At 41.3% G+C, this 18466-nt stretch overlaps 1 protein-coding gene across 2 annotated transcripts; it reads right to left on the reverse strand.

Annotated features, from left to right (window-relative positions):
* Positions 1-1194: 1194 nt before the first annotated feature.
* btbd10b (BTB (POZ) domain containing 10b) lies at positions 1195-18148 on the reverse strand. Of its 2 annotated transcripts, none has more exons than XM_083791876.1 (9): positions 18016-18148; positions 14311-14452; positions 9326-9525; positions 7811-8144; positions 7599-7701; positions 5938-6058; positions 4547-4744; positions 4035-4145; positions 1195-3101 (listed from the first exon to the last, which is right to left on the reverse strand). In XM_083791876.1, exons 2-9 carry the CDS (start codon positions 14418-14420, stop codon positions 2788-2790), a joined length of 1491 nt encoding a protein of 496 aa, XP_083648002.1. In that variant the 5' UTR covers positions 14421-14452; positions 18016-18148; the 3' UTR covers positions 1195-2787. The 2 variants fall into 2 exon arrangements, with proteins under 2 accessions (XP_083648002.1, XP_083648003.1); XM_083791877.1 differs by having other exon boundaries at positions 18059-18143.
* Between the last annotated feature and the right edge of the window lie 318 nt (positions 18149-18466).

Here is an 18466-nt window from a genome sequence, read left to right on the forward strand (position 1 = left end):
TATATATATATATATATATATATATATTTGAATATATATATATATATAATCTTGGCCATCTTGACCTCCTCCATGGTTAGTTTGTGTGCAGTGCAGTCCAACGAGTTACACACACTAGTTTAGGTTGTTGTTCCGTGTTCCGGACGGTTTAAGGCCCTCCCTTCTGCATCCGATACTTCACACATACAGTACGTACAGACGAGTGTGCATTGTTTCCGTATCCGCTCTAGAGTCTAGATCTAGAGCGGATCAGCAGTCTGCAAAGCAACTTGACCCCTATCCAGTCTACCAGTATAAATAAACACTCAAACACACAGTTCCACCAAAGCTCGTGAAAATAGTAATATTACTTTTGGAAAAAAAGTAAATGTAATATAATTACTCAAAATGTGAAAGTAACTAGTTAAGTTACATATTACTGGAAAAAAGTAATATTACTGAAAGTAATACATTACTTACGTTACTTGACAACACTGCTTCTCGTAGTCAGCTCCTCCTGCCTTCTGGTGCAGTTTTAGTTCCACTTGCTTGAAGGCATACTTTTGACTTCTACTGCTCCCCCTATCACTGGTCATTGGCAAGAAACTGCCCAGACCTTGCTCCGGGGTATGAATGAGAATATGAGAGGTGTGGGATGAATGAATTGGTCAGTGTAGAACAAGTGGTAAAGGTTAAGACAACACTGTGGACCGTGGTGAGTGATGGCCACATGTGGCCTGAGTCAAACAAATGACACTATATGACCAGTGCCAGTGGTGTGATCAAATGAACTTACACAGGATAAATCAGTCATCCCCACATACTCATGAGAGTCCGTTTCCATCTCCACAATAAATGTGCTTGAAGTTTGAACCTTATATCCGGCTGCGACTGTGTCCCGCAGCTGTGTCAGAGGAACTCATACGGCAGAGGCAGGCAGGCAGCAGATGGCAAACCAAATGGCTATTACAGTACAGGACTACAAATGCAAAATAAACTAGAATGCACTACACCTTAGCAGAAACATACAGTACATGGCATTATACATACCCTTCACATCTAGTGATCAGAGCACTAGGTCACAGAGCTTGACCTTTAAAGCTACCGTTATTGCAAGCAGTGGGGAAACTTCTGATATAGTTTTTATGTAAATTAACTGAAAATAGGTTTTAGATTAATGATGAACAAATCCACAAGAGGCCATCATTTCTGTCTCTTTATTTTAGGATTTTCTCATTTCAACCTGATTTCAAGCCATTCTGACCACAACATCCTGTTTTCTCCTGAAGTACTTAAAACTGCATCAGACCCGGCAAATGACTATCTCCCGTTACAAATTAATATCAGGGGAGTTTGATTGGAAATCACGACACTGAATGTTGAGAGGCTTTACTCTTATGGCCAGAAATCTCTGATGTTCACAATTCACTATTTAGACCTCCCACAATCCATGTCCAGTCACGGTAAATAAAAACCAAGGAGAATAGACAGTGTGACACCACAAAGAGTGCACAGCCCAAACGCACCAAATAATTTACAATAACCTTCGTTAATAATAATAATAATATTATTATTAACCCATTCTGGGCGGGAACCCCTTTTGGTGTTTTACACCCTCAGGCCGGGAACCCATTTTTGGGTTCTGTACAGTATGTACAGTATTCAAAAACGTAAAAATGCTGCTATATAAATATTTGAAGTTTTTCAAAAAAACTTAGGTCAGGATTTAGAGGCGTTTTTAGAATCGGCCTCAGGCCTAAATGGGTTAATACATTGTGGGGTTTTTTTCAGTTTAATTCAAATAACGAACAGAAAAATAAATCCCTTTGGTCAAGTAAAAAAAAAAAAAAAAGGGAAAACGGAGAGAAATCTTCCTTTCCAAGTCTTGTGTCCCTCATTATTCTGTGCACTTTGACCAGGTTGTTGATAATAAGGCTGCAAAAGGAGGTGTCAAGGCAATATGGTTATGCTGCCCCTGGCGCTCCATGCTGCAGCATGCTGGGGGGTATAAGGGCTAAAGTAAAGGGGCAGAGGCATTGAAACAGTAAAGCCTGATCTATACTTAAGTTGCGTGGCAGAAATAGAACTGATCTACAGACTCCCAACATTGCATGTTGCAAATGTGTAGATCTGCGCACGACAACCACGCTCAACTTTGAATGGATCTAGCTCTGGTCCATAGCTCTAATGGTCTGGTCGATAGCTCTAATGCGTTGCATATGTTACTCTCGACTTCCGTCGCTCGCATGAATGCAGACCAGCCTCTCCTCTTTAGCGTAAATAAAAAGAACGTTTTTGCTACTCACCAAAACAAAGGCGAGTTGTGTCATTAGAAAGCCTACTTTCCTTAGTGGACGCACTCTGAGCCCCCCACCACACGTATAAACGGTACTTTTTGGCCAAAAGGGGATTTTGTTTCCACCGAAAAAAGAAAAAAAAACTTTTAGTTACTCCGCTGCGCCCTCTACCGATATTGCCCAGAGAACTGCCTCATAGAGAATATTTTTCCTCCGGTGAAGAAAAATCATTTTCTGGCCAAAAAGTACCGTTTATACGTGTGGTGGGGGGGGGGGGGGGGGGGGCTCAGAGTGCGTCCACTAAGGAAAGTAGGCTTTCTGACACAACCCGCCTTTGTTTTGGTGAGTAGCAAAAACGTTCTTTTTATTCACGCTAAAGAGGAGAGGCTGGTCTGCATTCACGCGAGCGGCGGAAGTTGAGAGTAACATAGCTCTAAATGAAACGCATCAGAGCTATGGACCAGAGCATCAGAGCTATGGACCAGAGCTAGATCAAGCCTTCAGTCTGTTCTCAAAGGGGGGCGGGGGAGTCAGGGTCAGTGTAGTGACCCCCAGCCGTGGGTTGGTTGGGGAGGATGATGTCCAGTTCGTCCACCTGGGGCCCGGGGGGGTGCATCGCCACCAGCTGGTCTTGGGGGATGTCCGCCGCCGCCGCCGCCAGGTTGGTGATGGACTTGGACTTGACGCACTGGAAGTCCACGTGGCGACTCTTGCCCTCCTCCTTCTCCCAGGACATGCGAATGAAGGGCCTCTGGACGTAGTTATAGATGACCTCCGGACGACCGCCGGGGCGCTTTTTCACCTTCTCTTTGTAGGTGGGGTAGCCTGCGGAGAGGACAGACCATGCAGTGTTGTTTTTGGCAGCAAACTTCTATTTTAGTTTTAGTTGTATAGTCTTTTGAATAGCTTTCATTTTAGTTTCAGTCACCTGGAATGCTTTAGTGTTAAGTCTAGTTTCAGTCGATATCATAAGATTTTAGTCAACTAAATCCACAGTTGATTTAGTCGACTAAAATGTATTTTGGCGGGCCTTGATGCCGTCGTAATGACTGTTTTTACACTTGCTGAAAATAGCCGATCTACAAGCTCACAACGCGACGCGTTGTGAGCTTGTAGATCGGCTACTTTCAGCATGCAACTAATTGTAAAATCACTTGTACTGGATCTCTTGTCCACTAGTCCCTTCCTAACATTTTAGCCTAATTTTTATTTGTTGACGAAATTGTCAGTATATTTAGTCTTAGTTTTAGTCATCATAGCTTAGTTTTTATTTAGTTTCCGTCAGTGGAAAAAGGTAGTCGACGAACATTTTTCGTCTTAATTTTAGTCGACGAAAACAACTCTGATACGATGTGTGAACAATATCCACTGTGTGATGATGTGACCACCACACTGTAGGAGTCTAGTTGAGTGAATAGTTATTTTAGATCATGTAAACAAGGACATGACAATCGATATGAAGTCTCCATACCAGGTAGGTTACTGGTAGTGCATGTTTAACCAATGCTAAACTTTACTTCCAAAACGTAAGTACTTCCTTTCAGTCAAAGTTGCATAATTGTTGTGTTTTGATCAAATTGAAAGCACAGATTGATTTGGAAAATAATCCCCGTTTTTAAAGAAACATTGGAGGGGGGCAGTATAAAGGGTGGCTGATGGATCTTCCAGGCGTTTAACTTTTCAACAGAAACTACATAAAGTAAGCCGACTCTATCCTAGGATCATAAAAGTATATGGTTATTTAACGGTGCAACTCACCTTCAATGCCCAATCTAATTTTCTTCAGTCCCCTCTCCTTCAAGACTGATTTGGCAACGTCACGATTTTCAATATACTTGAAAAACCTGTACAATTTTGTGCTGTATATGACTGCAAAAAGAAGAAAAAAGGTGCAACAGGACATTAAAACTTGCTATTCGTTGTCAGCATATACAGATTGTATATCAAACTGAAAACATGCTTCATGTTCTCCCCGTGTCCCCTAGGGTAGGTAGTAGGTACCCTCACAAAAAACATGCAGTAAAACTGGTTGGAATAACGTGTTCCTTCCACGCGCTACGTCCAACCAGGGAAACTCCCCCCTGTCAGGTGTAAAGGAGCAACTTGGACACTCAGGCATGAAGGAAGCATGAGTTCAAGTCCGTTGCTCTCCCCAGGTTGGCGGAGGGTGTGTAGAGCCCAGGATCACATTAGATAATTGACACATGGGTGAAAAATGGGTTACAAAATCGTGGGCTAAAATAATTATAAAAAAAAGAAAACATGCTTACTCTGTGAGTACTCTTCGCCCATCTGTGGGGGATACTCTTCATCCCAGTCCACCACGTCATCGTCAGTGAGCACCACTATGTGACACTCCCTCTCTCCATTCTGGGCACTAGCCACCATCAGAGGCAGAACCATCTCTTCCAGGTAGAACTCAAACTGCTGCCGTGCACCATCGTTAGACAGTTCATGCATCAGGGCACCTGATAAAAGAACAGATTATATATCAGGAAGGACGCCACTATGAATTAGGGATGTGTCGGTTAACGGTTAATTTTCCAGCCGGGTAGCCGATAGCATTATCCGGTTAATTAACTGTTGTTGATATTATTATTTTTAATACCCCAAATGTAATATGCACCGTTGCACGTATACATAATTAACGTTGGTAGATGAATGGTATACATTTATGAATGCTCCTTTTAAAAGACAAACAAAAAAAGCAACATTTAACAATACAAATAAATTGTTGTAGGCTTAATTATAAATGTAACAACGCATCGTGATCTGCACGCATGAATCTGCAGGTCTACCTACTGTACAGCTACTGTATATGGAGTCCGCCGAGTCCAGAACATAAATAAATACAACGCTGTCGTGTCCAGTCCAGATCTGAGCAACCTACTGTACCTATAAAGCCACCGGCCACTTGGGCTGCCTTTTTATTATTATTAAAGGCCAGTGTGGAGGAGGAGGCTGTAAACTTTCTCTAGGCCAATAAGGGATTTAAAACCCATTCTGGGCGGGAACCCCTTTTGGTATCTTACCCCCTCAGGCCGGGAACCCATATTTGGGTTCTGTACAGTATGTACAGTATTCAAAAATGTACATTTTTTGATGCTGCTATATAAATATTTGAAGTTTTTCAGAAACCTTAGGTCAGGATTTAGAGGCGTTTTTAGAATCTGCCTTAGGCCTAAATGGGTTAATAAAAAGTAGATCTCTCCACTTCATTGATACCGTCGACATTGTATTTTTTTTTAAAGATATTTTTTTGCGGCTTACACCTTTTATTGGTTTTTGAAGGGACAGACAAGTAGGCTGACAGGAAACGGGAGAGAGATGGGGGGGGGATGACATGCAGTAAAGGCCGTGTCGGGCTCGGGAGTCGAACCCGCGGCACACTGCTACTGGATTACCAGTCGGGTGCCCAGACGGTTACACCACCGCCTGGGCCACCGTCGACTTTGTTGTGTTAATTTAGTCTCGCCGTCACTCGCTTTTAGTTTTGACTACCGGCGCAAAGCTACCGTTGTGCAGAGCCGTTGAAGTACGACAGAGAACTTTGTGCCATTGCGGGGCAGAAAACAACTGTTGATTCATAAGGAAATGTTGTTGAATAAAATGACACATGCCGTTCATTGAAAACATTGTGTGATGCAGAAGGGATACTTACTAAGGTCTCTACACTTGATGGTGCTGTAGTCAAATGAGATGCACAGATAGTCACATGCCTCCCGCAACTCCGGTATGGAGATTCCATCAGGGCAGCGGATCATACCAGATTTGTAGTAATCCTGCCAATTGTTGACAAAGTTGTTGACAAAATGACTCAAAAGTATAAATATGACATTGTTAGCTTAAACCTGCATTAGCTTCCAATCTGCTAGTATTCATTTTGTACAACATCATTTTCATCTTAATTTCCTTTTAAGAGTTCTGACATAATCAATCATTAAGGTTTATTTATACAAAATCAGACATGTCTGAACTGAGCTGTGTGTGTGTGTGTGTGTGTGTGTGTGTGTGTGTGTGTGTGTGTGTGTGTGTGTGTGTGTGTGTGTGTGTGTGTGTGTGTGTGTGTGTGTGTGTGTGTGTGTGTGTGTGTGTGTGTGTGTGTTGCAGTGGTCAATGGGTGAGTGCTTAGTGTGAATGGTCAGGGTCAATGGGGTCCTACTCTAAACAGACAGGCATACAGAGCCATTTAAAAGAACGTTGTGCACCGCTCAAAAATAAAAGACAAATTGAGTATGCCAGTGGTTCGTTAATACAACCTTAATTTCTCATGAATCTGTGAGCAGCACTAATGTTGTTATTTCACCAAATGTCCTAGATTGATACAACCTTGACATAAAGTTGACATTTTGTTGTGATAATTGTGATAAAGTCCTGTTCAAATTCACTGAACTGAATAAGAATTAAAGCACAGTTCAGCTGAACACTGGATATTGTAACAGTTCATTGACATGCATTGCCTTTTAAATTGCATAATACAGTATAAGTGTATATGTGCTGAGGTATTGCGAGTGTGCAGACTGTGTATACACAGTACTTTAATGGAAAACGCATTGCATTGCAGTAGCGCATCCTTTTATGCCCTGTGCTGATTATTGCACCATTTTTACTCTGGCCTCACTATAGAGCCCCCTCGAGAGACCCGGAAAAGAAATCCCCGTTCATTTTCCTCATAGGCATTTCAGAAAGTATTTATTTAAAGACGTTTACGCCGTGGACCATGCCAACTCTTGTCGTGACAAATCATGACAACAAACACAATTTTTCGGGCCAAACAAAGAATTAGAAAGTAGAAAAAAACGGCAGGTTGCAACACTTTTTGTTGTTTTTCTTCTTTGTAATTATTTGTTTGGTCCAAAATATTGTGTGTGTTGTCATGATTTGTCACGACAAGAGTTGGCTTCGTAGGACTCTTAAAAGGTCTTTAAATAAATACGTTTTGAAATGCCTATGGGAAAAATGCTTTGGGATTCATTTCCTGGGCCTGGCGTCGTCATGAAAGGGGGCAGGACTGCGACGCTCTATTTTGGGCATGTTATTATAGGCAAAAATGACATGCCAAAATAGTGACAAACATTAAAAACGTGAATGAAGACATTATCAGACTGTAGACCGGCTATTTAGAAAAAATGTTTCCCCCCAAAACAAAGGAAAATAGCGCTTAAATCATGTTATAATGGGCCCTCTTGCTTAGCAGCTTATGCACACGCCTAAGATTGACAACATGCACTCTGATCTTGAGTGCCTTATTGTACATAAATAATGATCCGTGGTAAAAAAAGATAGAAAGAAGGAAGACAATATTGTGTGTGGGAGACTGACCAAAATGGCACGGAAAACCGTGGAGCTGATGCCCTCTGCGACCTCATATTCCCCTTTCTCATTGGGCCGTGTGAAATTATGTTCTCTTCCAGATCCAAACATTCTGTTAAAAGGTAAAGCAGGCTAACAGTATAATTTATGTCATATTATATTCTGCATTTTCTTCCGCTATAGATGAATGTTAATGACAAAATAATTGCAATGCAGCGTACCTCCCCAGCATAGTGTTGGGTTGCGCGGTGAAGATGGAAGGGTCTACCACAAAGCGCGTGTTGTCGACAATGAGGGTGACCCTCTCCGACGTCCTAACGCTCCGGGTTCCACCGACAGCACTCCCTCCTCCTCCTCCTCCTCCTCCGTCCTTAGCGTTCTCGTATACAAAAACCATCTCTCCGACCCCTAAGCTCTTGAAGGCGGTGCCCCCCTCTGAACTGGACAGGCTGCTGTTCCGACTACTGACCACTCCTCCGCTGCTGCTGGATCCGCTGGGCGAGACCCTCTGAGGCCGCGGGCTGCTAGGCCGGGACGGTGGGCCGCTGTCACGGTCTGGACACAAAACAAGCAACAACCACTAGGTTACGGAAGAAACATTTACAATTTAGGCATTTAGCAGACGCTCTTGATCCAGAGCGACTTACATTTAACCCATTTTGGGCGGGCACCCATTTTGGTGTTAGCATCATGTCGTGCTTTAGCTATTTAAAAATAGCAGATCTACAAGCTCATAGCGCGCCACCGAGTGGTGCGCTACGAGCTTGTAGGTCTGCTATTTTTGAAAGATCGAAGAACGACTGACATAGAAGACATTTTTTGAATCTGAACTCGGGTCAGAATGAAAACTGTCAGGATGTAGAAGACATTTTTTAGAATCTGATCTCAGGTCAGAATGGGTTAAGCAAAAACAAAAGCATGTCATACATCACATATATAAAAAGTAGTTATCATGAATCGTGTATAAACTAAGAACGTAATAGTGGAGTATCTATGTCAACTATACATACTATACTATATATATTATATATCATACAATATAGTATATGTGTGTACATACAATATATGTGTACTATAAAGTGCTATGACTACATAAGATGCAATTCTAGTGCTGTCTACGTAACGAGCTATAAGTCTGTCTAAAATACTATCTGAGTCTACATAAAGTGCTATCTAAAGGGCTAGGCTAGGGCAAGTGCTACGGGCCATGGTGGAGTCTGAAGATGTGTGTTTTCAGACTACAGCGGAAGATTGGGAGTGTACAGCCAATGTAGTGAAACACATAACTCATCCTATTTCTTACTACCGTGTGTGACATTTCGCAAAAATGCAGAAAGAATTTGACGGCTAATGGTCGAATGAAAAGACTAATGGTTTCGATGTTAAGTTAAAAAGCTCTTTCATATTGTGCTTATAGAGGGTATGCGCGTGACATCATCATCAAACCAGGAAGTTATGCAGGAATGCCTAATGAGTGGCAAAAACTACTTTCTGGCCTTGACAGCCCATACATCCAAACAGAAAAGTCCTGTCTGATTGCATTAAACAACGTTAAACTCACTTTGCATGTTGCTTTGCCACTCGATGTGCCATTCACTTTAAGCATGTGCATACTGCATACCCTCTATAAGAAAGGTTCTGTCGTTTCTATGATAGGCTAATGGGCAGGAATCATCGTCATCTTACATGTCTTATGTCTATCGATCAGTAACATTCATCCAGCACACTTTCCTCACCGCTGTTGTGTTGGCGGGTGGGTGAGATGACATTCCGAATGCAGGGGGTGAGCTGGCCTTCCCTTTCGTGCGAGGAGTCCCGGGAACGGTCACCGGAGCGCCGGCGATCACGTGAGCGGTCACAGCCCCCGCTGGCCCCACCATGCAGGCTCATCTTCTCCTGGTCTTCCTCCACTCGAGATGCACCGCGGGCCTGAGCACTGTGGAGGAGAAGAATGCACCACAGAGCAGGACATAGTCAATATTAACAGGCCTGAGCACTGTGGAGGAGAAGAATGCACCACAGAGCAGGACATAGTCAATATTAACAGGCCTGAGCACTGTGGAGGAGAAGAATGCACCACATAGCACGACATACTCAATATTAAACAAAACGTTTGGAGCTCAAGACCGGTGTGCAAACTTCATCTCCTCCCACAAGTGTGACTGAATATTCCATTGTCAAATGTTTAGTCAATTTGTGACATCAACCGTGCTGATTGATGCAATAGAGAGTATGCACATGCATGATTTTCCCATCAGGACACGCCCCCCCTTCATCTAGACTGAGTGGCAGAACATTGAGCAGCATGGAGTGTTGGAGTTCGGAAGCGCTCGTTGGAAATCACTCAACCGTCCTGCGTACCACCTGGTGCTAAATGTCACATAATGCAGAAGGCAGCAAAATGTTGTGTTATTGAAAACAAGCACTTCCAAACTCTGACACTTGGAAAAATTATCAAATGCAGGGCATTTCTTGACAGAAAGTAGCTCATAACGTTTCTATGGTGGATTTTTATTAAACAAAAACTTTGCAGATAGAAAGGAGGATAATTCAAGCTTTTCGTACAGCTGCAATGTTGGTGATCTTAACATCGTCTAATGCAGGGATGTCAAACTCAAATACACAGTGGGCCAAAATAAAGAAATTGGTACAAGTCGAGGTGGATTTTTGTGTAGAGGGGTATAGCTGAAAGTTGACCACAAGTGATAAACTTTCACTGCTGATCAATAGTGAAGAGAAGACGCATGCTTGCACTTGTGGGCCCTCGATACGGGACAATGCACTCGCAGTGCATTGTGGGACTTGTAGTATTATGGTGGTCCGTGCCATATACCAGAGGGCCAGTTCTAATACTAATTAAATATCATCCCGCGGGCCGAAGATAATTCATTCACGGGCCTGATTTGGCCCCCGGGCCTTGAGTTTGACATATATGGTCTAATGCAATCAGACAGGACTTTTCTGTTTGAATGAATGTGCCTGTCGAGGCCAGAAAGTAGTTTTTTGCCACTCAGTGGGCGCTCCCGCATAACTTCCAGGTACGATGATGTCACGCTCATACCCTCTATTACATTGACCATCATCTGTTTAAAGTCTGCTTTCGAGGCACCATTGGGTTGGACTTGTATCCTTGCTTGGCTTGCTATGGCTTTCTTCCACCGAGAATGGACCACCGCTGCCACCTCATCGACCGACTCGATACCTGGCACTGCACTCCCTGTGGGGGTGTGGAACCCGTGTGTCGAATGTGAAGACGGTGGGGCAAACGGTTCTCGGGTTACATGCATTACAGCGGTCCCTGTGGCCCAAAACAATGTTTGTTTTTGCTCCTAATAAATACGGCACTATGTGAGAATGCATGTGGGCTGAAAACTCTTCATGTGTTTTCAACCCAGCAACTTAAGATGTGCCTATGACACTAAGGGCTGTATTTTGTGTGTCTTAAGTACCAGGTCTTATTCCCTAACTTGAGTAAACTAAAGACCTGGAGGCGTGATCAATGCCATTTGGCTATTCTGAGTGGCCAAAGAGCATTGATCACGCCTCCAGGTCTTTAGTTTACTCAAGTTAGGGAATAAGACCTGGTACTTAAGACACGCAAAATACAGCCCTAAGGGTGCCATTTTGAAGATCCGTTTTACAATGGGGTAATACATAAATTGCCCTCGCTCTGCGCACAATCATATAATGAAAGGCATATCGGCCCGTGTTGAACGCACACACATATGGCATACGGCGTTCCTGAATATTTTAGCATTGTGGGAGTGTCCATATGTTAATTATTTTCGCTTTGCGCAATTTGCTATTAAGCCCCTTGACCTAAAAACACTCAGCGCATAACGATTAGACGTGGGTCTGACGACCTCATAAACGCAAAAAGCACTGTTTGATTTTACACTTGAGCGGCTCTGGGAGGCTGCTGGAGTGTTGCCATGTCTGTTTATTATAAGCGGCTTCTTTTTCTGTAAAGTTGCTTGTAAATATTGGTAGTTGTAGCCTACTAGTTGTGGTTGCTTTTCTTGTTTAAAAAGTGGTTATTTGGGCTTTTCTCCTAATGTTGTTTAAACCAGTGATCCTCACACAGCACATTCCCATGTCAAGGATCCCCAGATGAATGCATTTGCCCAACTAAGGACGGCTAATCCAAAAATTTAATTAAAAATTTCCAAGATTACTTTTGAAAATAGCAGATCTATACCAGCTCACAATGCATCACATTCATTCATTAAAACTATGAACTCTGACTGCAGGGGGATATATATAATGATCATTATAACAATGTGCAAGAACATATTTAAAAAGAAGGAAGAACTTTATATTTGTGGACAATCAAAATATGTTTTTTTATTTTAATGTGGTGTCATTAAAATTAATCTGGAAATGGCAGACTCACTATCTAGAAAATAAAAACATGGCACTTCATTTAAAATAGGTTACAGACCCCTGTTATATGCGCTTATTTTTATAGACCTATTTACTTGTTTCTATGAGACATGGCAACAGCCTCTTTTGTCTTTTTTTTGTAAAATGTTGAGATTAGAAACGGCCATAATTCTTTCATTTCTCAACCTTAAAAATAAATAAAAACATCTCCATAATCCGTGGGAAGTTTGCTTTCATATGCTGTATCACACCCGATTCAAGTCTTCTTCAATAAAATGCTAAGAGCGAAGACCATATACCATCGGGGCCACAGGCACAGCATTAAGCAGCAGCATTCAACTCATTCCTTCATCATGACTTGAATGAAATAAAATATAATAAACGTTATTTTACTGGTGTTTTTCAATAGAAACTAATTATTTTGAGGCATAAAGGTGACAGCATGCAGTGCAATAGGAATAATTAACCCAAATGTGACCAAGTCATGTCATGTCTTCTGTGGTGCCAGCCTGAAGAAATGTAATACCGACGATCCCCAAAGTGCGCATTCCAGCTGCATTCAGCTGACTGGTAAAGAGAATAGTACGGACATGTTGATTGGGTACGTCTCAAACACTCCTTAAACACACCCATGACTAATTCAAGGCCGTTTTGCGCAATCCACGGGGTGTCGAAAGCGCTTCTTAACATGCCCAAAATTGCAATATGACATACTGCACGCCCCCAGCTCATAAAACTGTAATATGATTAGTAATATTATTTGAACTGCTTAATGGAGCCCTAAGACTTAATAATGCCTTTATATATGCAGGTGAACAAAGCCCATTTCATCAGGTATTCTGTGTGTTGGTGCATTGAGCTGCCTCCAAAACCAAACCAGTAAAAAGAAGCATCTGTTGATATCAGCCCAATTCTCCACAAATTGCCAGTGCCAAACAGTTTGTGTAAAGATACAGGTTCAACACTGAAATGTAAATTGTAAGTGTACTTTAGCAACATTCCTGCGGCATGTTCGGTTCTAAATGTTTCACATTCGTTCTACAAATAATTATTTTCATCAATGAACCCATTAAGACCTGAGGCCGATTCTAGAAATGCCTTTCTAAATCAGTAGTAGTAGCACTTTCAAGATTAATTCATCAAAAAAGTTCAACAATAGCAGATGTAGGCCCGGACGGTTAGCTCAACCGTCTGGGCACCTAGGCTGCTGAGCCAGCCTGACGGTTAGCTCAACCGTCTGGACACCTAGGCTGCCGAGCCAGCCTGACGGTTAGCTCAACCGTCTGGGCCTCTAGAGGCTGCTGAGCCAGCCTGACGGTTAGCTCAACCGTCTGGGCCTCTAGAGGCTGCTAAGCCAGCCTGACGGTTAGCTCAACCGTCTGGGCCTCTAGAGGCTGCTGAGCCAGCCTGACGGTTAGCTCAACCGTCTGGGCACCTAGGCTGCTGAGCCAGCCTGACGGTCTGCCGCGGGTTCGACTCCCGATCCCGAAGGCCTTTGCCGCGTGTCTTCCCCCATCTCTCTCCCCAAACCCTGTCAGACTACTTTCATCTACTTTCATCCTATCAATAAAGGCAGAAAAAGCCCCCAAAACATATCTTAAAAAAAAAAAGAAATAGCAGATGTACAAAGCGACATTTTAAAATCTAAAATGACACGGAAGCGTTCCCGGTTTTAATGGGTTAACATTCATTATCAATTATTTGATTAACCTGAGATTAATTTGGACCATAAAACAAGGCAATACAGTCCAAAACGAATGCCAAGGTCACAAGTTATCTGAACCCAAACAGACATCTTGACCGACAGCAGAATCACTGGTTAGCAGCAGATCAAAATACCCTTGTGCTTCCTAGTTATCAGTCACAATGTTGTAAACTAGAGATGTCCCGATACCATTTTTTTCAGACCAAGTACGAGTACGAGTACTTTCTTTTAAGTACTCGCCGATACCGAGTACCGATAAGAGTACTTTTTATTTTTGTTGAGTAACCACTTATTTTACCACCTCCCGTCTACAGTTGTCATTTATGCTTGTAGATCAGCCGTTCATTTTGCTGCCGTGTTGGGTCAGACTTGCTCCCGTTGCATTGAGCGTTCAGCCAGTGTCAATTGAATGTTGTAGTACTCGTCTCAAAGTATCGGGCCCGGTTCAGATACTCGAGTACGAGTACTTTAGGCTAGTATCGGCCGAGTACCCGATACCAGTATCGGTATCGGAACAACTCTATTGTAAACGTACATAATGTATTTATTTCTGTTGGTTCAATGGTTACTACTTAATAGTTATACTACTAGTCCAAGCCATCTGCAGGGAGATCATGTGTTGGATTGGCTCACCTTGAATGCCTGCAGAGTTTGCGAGGTCGGCTGGTTGTTGTTGTGTGTTCAGTCGTCCAGTTCTCAGTGTCACTGGAGTTGCTATCATATGACCGTAGACGTGCTGCCATCAGTCCAGTCTGGATCGTTCACCCTTCATCATCTACCAGCAACATCCACAAGCAGTGATGTAGAGAATATTTAACCTTCATCTACCAGCAACATCCACAGTAAAGAATATTTAACCTTCATCATCCACAAGCAGTGATGTAGAGAATATTTAACTTTCATCATCTATACCAGCAACATCCACAGTAAAGAATATTTAACCTTCATCATCCACAAGCAGTGATGTAGAGAATATTTAACTTTCATCATCTATACCAGCAACATCCACAGTAAAGAATATTTAACCTTCATCATCCACAAGCAGTGATGTAAAGAATATTTAAGCACCATTCACACTGAGCACTATAATGATTAACCCATTCTGTACGGGAACCCCTTTTGGTGTTTTAACTAAGCATTATGTTATACTTTAGCTATTGAAAAAGCTATTGAATAGCGCGCCACGAGCTTGTAGGTCTGCTATTTTTGAAAATTTGTGAAAATGTGGCACAAATCTTTGAATATATATTCTTTTATGTTGTTCCAGGGACCCACCAGAAGCAACGATTTGAGTTAAAAACGTTCACTCTGAAAGAATATATATTCAAAGATTTACGCAACACATTTTCACGGGTTTTAAAAACATTGCAGACCAAGTGCCGCGCTATGAGCTTGTAGATCTGCTATTTTTCAATGGCTAAAGTATAACATAAATGCTTAAAACAACCCAGAATGGATTAAGCACCATTCACACTGAGCACTATAACGATTAAACTATAACTACATTGTTCACCATTGTATTTTTTATAAAGCTGGTGTGACCTCTGCCATCCACTTGATTTAGAATGATTTTTTTAATTACATTTTTATAGTTATTTATCGTCATAGTGCTGCTCAGCGTGAATGGCCCTTAACTCAAGTACTAAACTTTGGTCAAAACGTTCAAAGCACTTATTTTTAGTAGCATTGCCATTTCTTGATATATATTTTTACTTCTACTCGACTACATCTCAGACTAGGCAAATGTACTTTTTATTCCACTCTATTTATTTGACAACTTCAATTACTTTGCGATGTAGCCTAGATTGACCAAATTGGCAATACAGTGGCAGGTCTACAAAATTCCACATAATCCACAATGTGTCTCCATCTAAAGCATTGGGAGTTTGTAAATTAGCTATTTTTAATAGCCCATGTATAAAATGGGCATTCTTTACAATGAGTACATTTACTTTAGCTTCTTATTTATATATATATGTTCATATTTTGCCAATACTGTAGAACCTTTGGGCACCATTGTTTACCTTTTTGGTATTTGGGACGTCGGTCTCCCCAAATACAGAAAAGGTAAACAATTGTTTCCCGAAAGGGGCTGGTACCAATACTGTTGTATTGGTAGCCCGTACTTTGATTTAACTTGTATAAAAGCTTGAATGCAGGAATCAATTTCAATAATGAATTAAAATATAAACGACAACCATATGGGTTGACTACTTGACTAGCAAACATAAATAATAGAGAACATCCAAAGAGCAGTTATAACTGCTTAGAGTTTACTTAACTAAAACGCAATGAACGTTAAGGGCTATTAAAGGCAGCGTAGCTCTGGTCCATAGCTCTAATGCCTTCATTACAACGGCAGCAAAGGGCATTAGGACTATGGGGCAGAGCTAGGCTAAGCGTCGTTAAAGTCAACCTAGCTACAGTAACATCATAACGGTTCATAACCTTATGTTGTTAAAGTCAACCTATAGCTACAGTAACATCATAACGGTTCATAACCTTATGTTGTTAAAGTCAACCTATAGCTACAGTAACATCATAACGGTTCATAACCTTATGTTGTTAAAGTCAACCTATAGCTACAGTAACATCATAACGGTTCATAACCTTATGTTGTTAAAGTCAACCTATAGCTACAGTAACATCATAACGGTTCATAACCTTATGTTGTTAAAGTCAACCATAGCTACAGTAACATCATAACGGTTCATAACCTTATGTTGTTAAAGTCAACCATAGCTACAGTAACATCATAACGGTTCATAACCTTATGTTGTTAAAGTCAACCTATAGCTACAGTAACATCATAACGGTTCATAACCTTATGTTGTTAAAGTCAACCATAGCTACAGTAACATCATAACGGTTCATAACCTTATGTTGTTAAAGTCAACCTAGCTACAGTAACATCATAACGGTTCATAACCTTATGTTGTTAAAGTCAACCTATAGCTACAGTAACATCATAACGGTTCATTTGTTAAAGTCAACCTAGCTACAGTAACATCATAACGGTTCATTTGTTAAAGTCAACCTAGCTACAGTAACATCATAACGGTTCATTTGTTAAAGTCAACCTAGCTACAGTAACATCATAACGGTTAATTTGTTAAAGTCAACCTAGCTACAGTAACATCATAACGGTTCATTTGTTAAAGTCAACCTAGCTACAGTAACATCATAACGGTTCATTTGTTAAAGTCAACCTAGCTACAGTAACATCATAACGGTTCATAACCTTATGTTGTTAAAGTCAACCTAGCTACAGTAACATCATAACGGTTCATTTGTTAAAGTCAACCTAGCTACAGTAACATCATAACGGTTCATTTGTTAAAGTCAACCTAGCTACAGTAACATCATAACGGTTCATAACCTTATGTTGTTAAAGTCAACCTATAGCTACAGTAACATCATAACGGTTCATAACCTTATGTTGTTAAAGTCAACCATAGCTACAGTAACATCATAACGGTTCATAACCTTATGTTGTTAAAGTCAACCTAGCTACAGTAACATCATAACGGTTCATAACCTTATGTTAACCTATAGCTACAGTAACATCATAACGGTTCATAACCTTATGTTGTTAAAGTCAACCTATAGCTACAGTAACATCATAACGGTTCATAACCTTATGTTGTTAAAGTCAACCATAGCTACAGTAACATCATAACGGTTCATAACCTTATGTTGTTAAAGTCAACCTAGCTACAGTAACATCATAACGGTTCATAACCTTATGTTGTTAAAGTCAACCTATAGCTACAGTAACATCATAACGGTTCATAACCTTATGTTGTTAAAGTCAACCTAGCTACAGTGACATCATAACGGTTCATAACCTTATGTTGTTAAAGTCAACCTAGCTACAGTAACATCATAACGGTTCATAACCTTATGTTGTTAAAGTCAACCATAGCTACAGTAACATCATAACGGTTCATAACCTTATGTTGTTAAAGTCAACCTATAGCTACAGTAACATCATAACGGTTCATAACCTTATGTTGTTAAAGTCAACCATAGCTACAGTAACATCATAACGGTTCATAACCTTATGTTGCAGTCTGACTCATGTTAACGATGACGGCTGAAGAGCTTCGTTACAAAACTGTACGCGGGCAGTCAGTTGTCCGTTCTAACATGTACCGTTATTTATTATAGACCACACAACAGCCACAACTCACATCATAACACAAACAAAACTCACGTTGATATTAATAAACAACCTGCTATAAACACTTAAACAGTCGGCTATAGTGTTAGCTATAGGCTAGCGAACACTGACGTCTAAACAAAAGTAACATTCAAGGAAACGGTACAATAACTTACGCTAAAATAAATGCAACGGGAGGAATATAAAGTGTGTAAACACCTTATTGGAGTACAGTGTACGGCAGGACGGCCCGTTCCTTTTAGATCTGTCCACAAAAGGACATTAGTGTTTGTATAGCTGCAGCTGGTACTCTCTGCTTATCTCGCGATGGTTGCATCGATGTGTTTACATGGCATTGTAACTTTATTAACAGTTTGAAGAATTACAGTACATTTATTTTCAAGCACAACTCAATTTTCCTCCTGGTGGTGGAAAGTCTGGCAGTGGCGTGCACAGACATTTAGAGGGGCAGGTGCTCAAGTGAAATAAAGGGCACCTTGTGCAGCACATTTTGGTGCTTTAGCTATTGAAAAATAGCAGATCTACAAGCTCATAGCGCGCCACCGAGTGGCGCGCTACGAGCTTGTAGGTCTGCTATTTTTTTTATCGAAGAACCACTGACATAGA

This window comes from Protomyctophum parallelum, assembly GCF_964188405.1.
Source record: "Protomyctophum parallelum genome assembly, chromosome: 2".
Lineage (NCBI taxonomy): Eukaryota > Metazoa > Chordata > Actinopteri > Myctophiformes > Myctophidae > Protomyctophum > Protomyctophum parallelum.

Excerpts from the sequence above, each read along its gene's own strand:
- btbd10b (XM_083791876.1), bottom strand. The coding sequence starts at position 14,420 with ATGGCAGCACGTCTACGGTCATATGATAGCAACTCCAGTGACACTGAG. Across the intron at positions 4,745-5,937 it reads CATCAAGTGTAGAGACCTTA|GTGCCCTGATGCATGAACTG; the intron begins GTAAGTATCCCT and ends TTCTTTTATCAG. Across the intron at positions 4,146-4,546 it reads GGGCGAAGAGTACTCACAGA|TCATATACAGCACAAAATTG; the intron begins GTAAGCATGTTT and ends TTCTTTTTGCAG.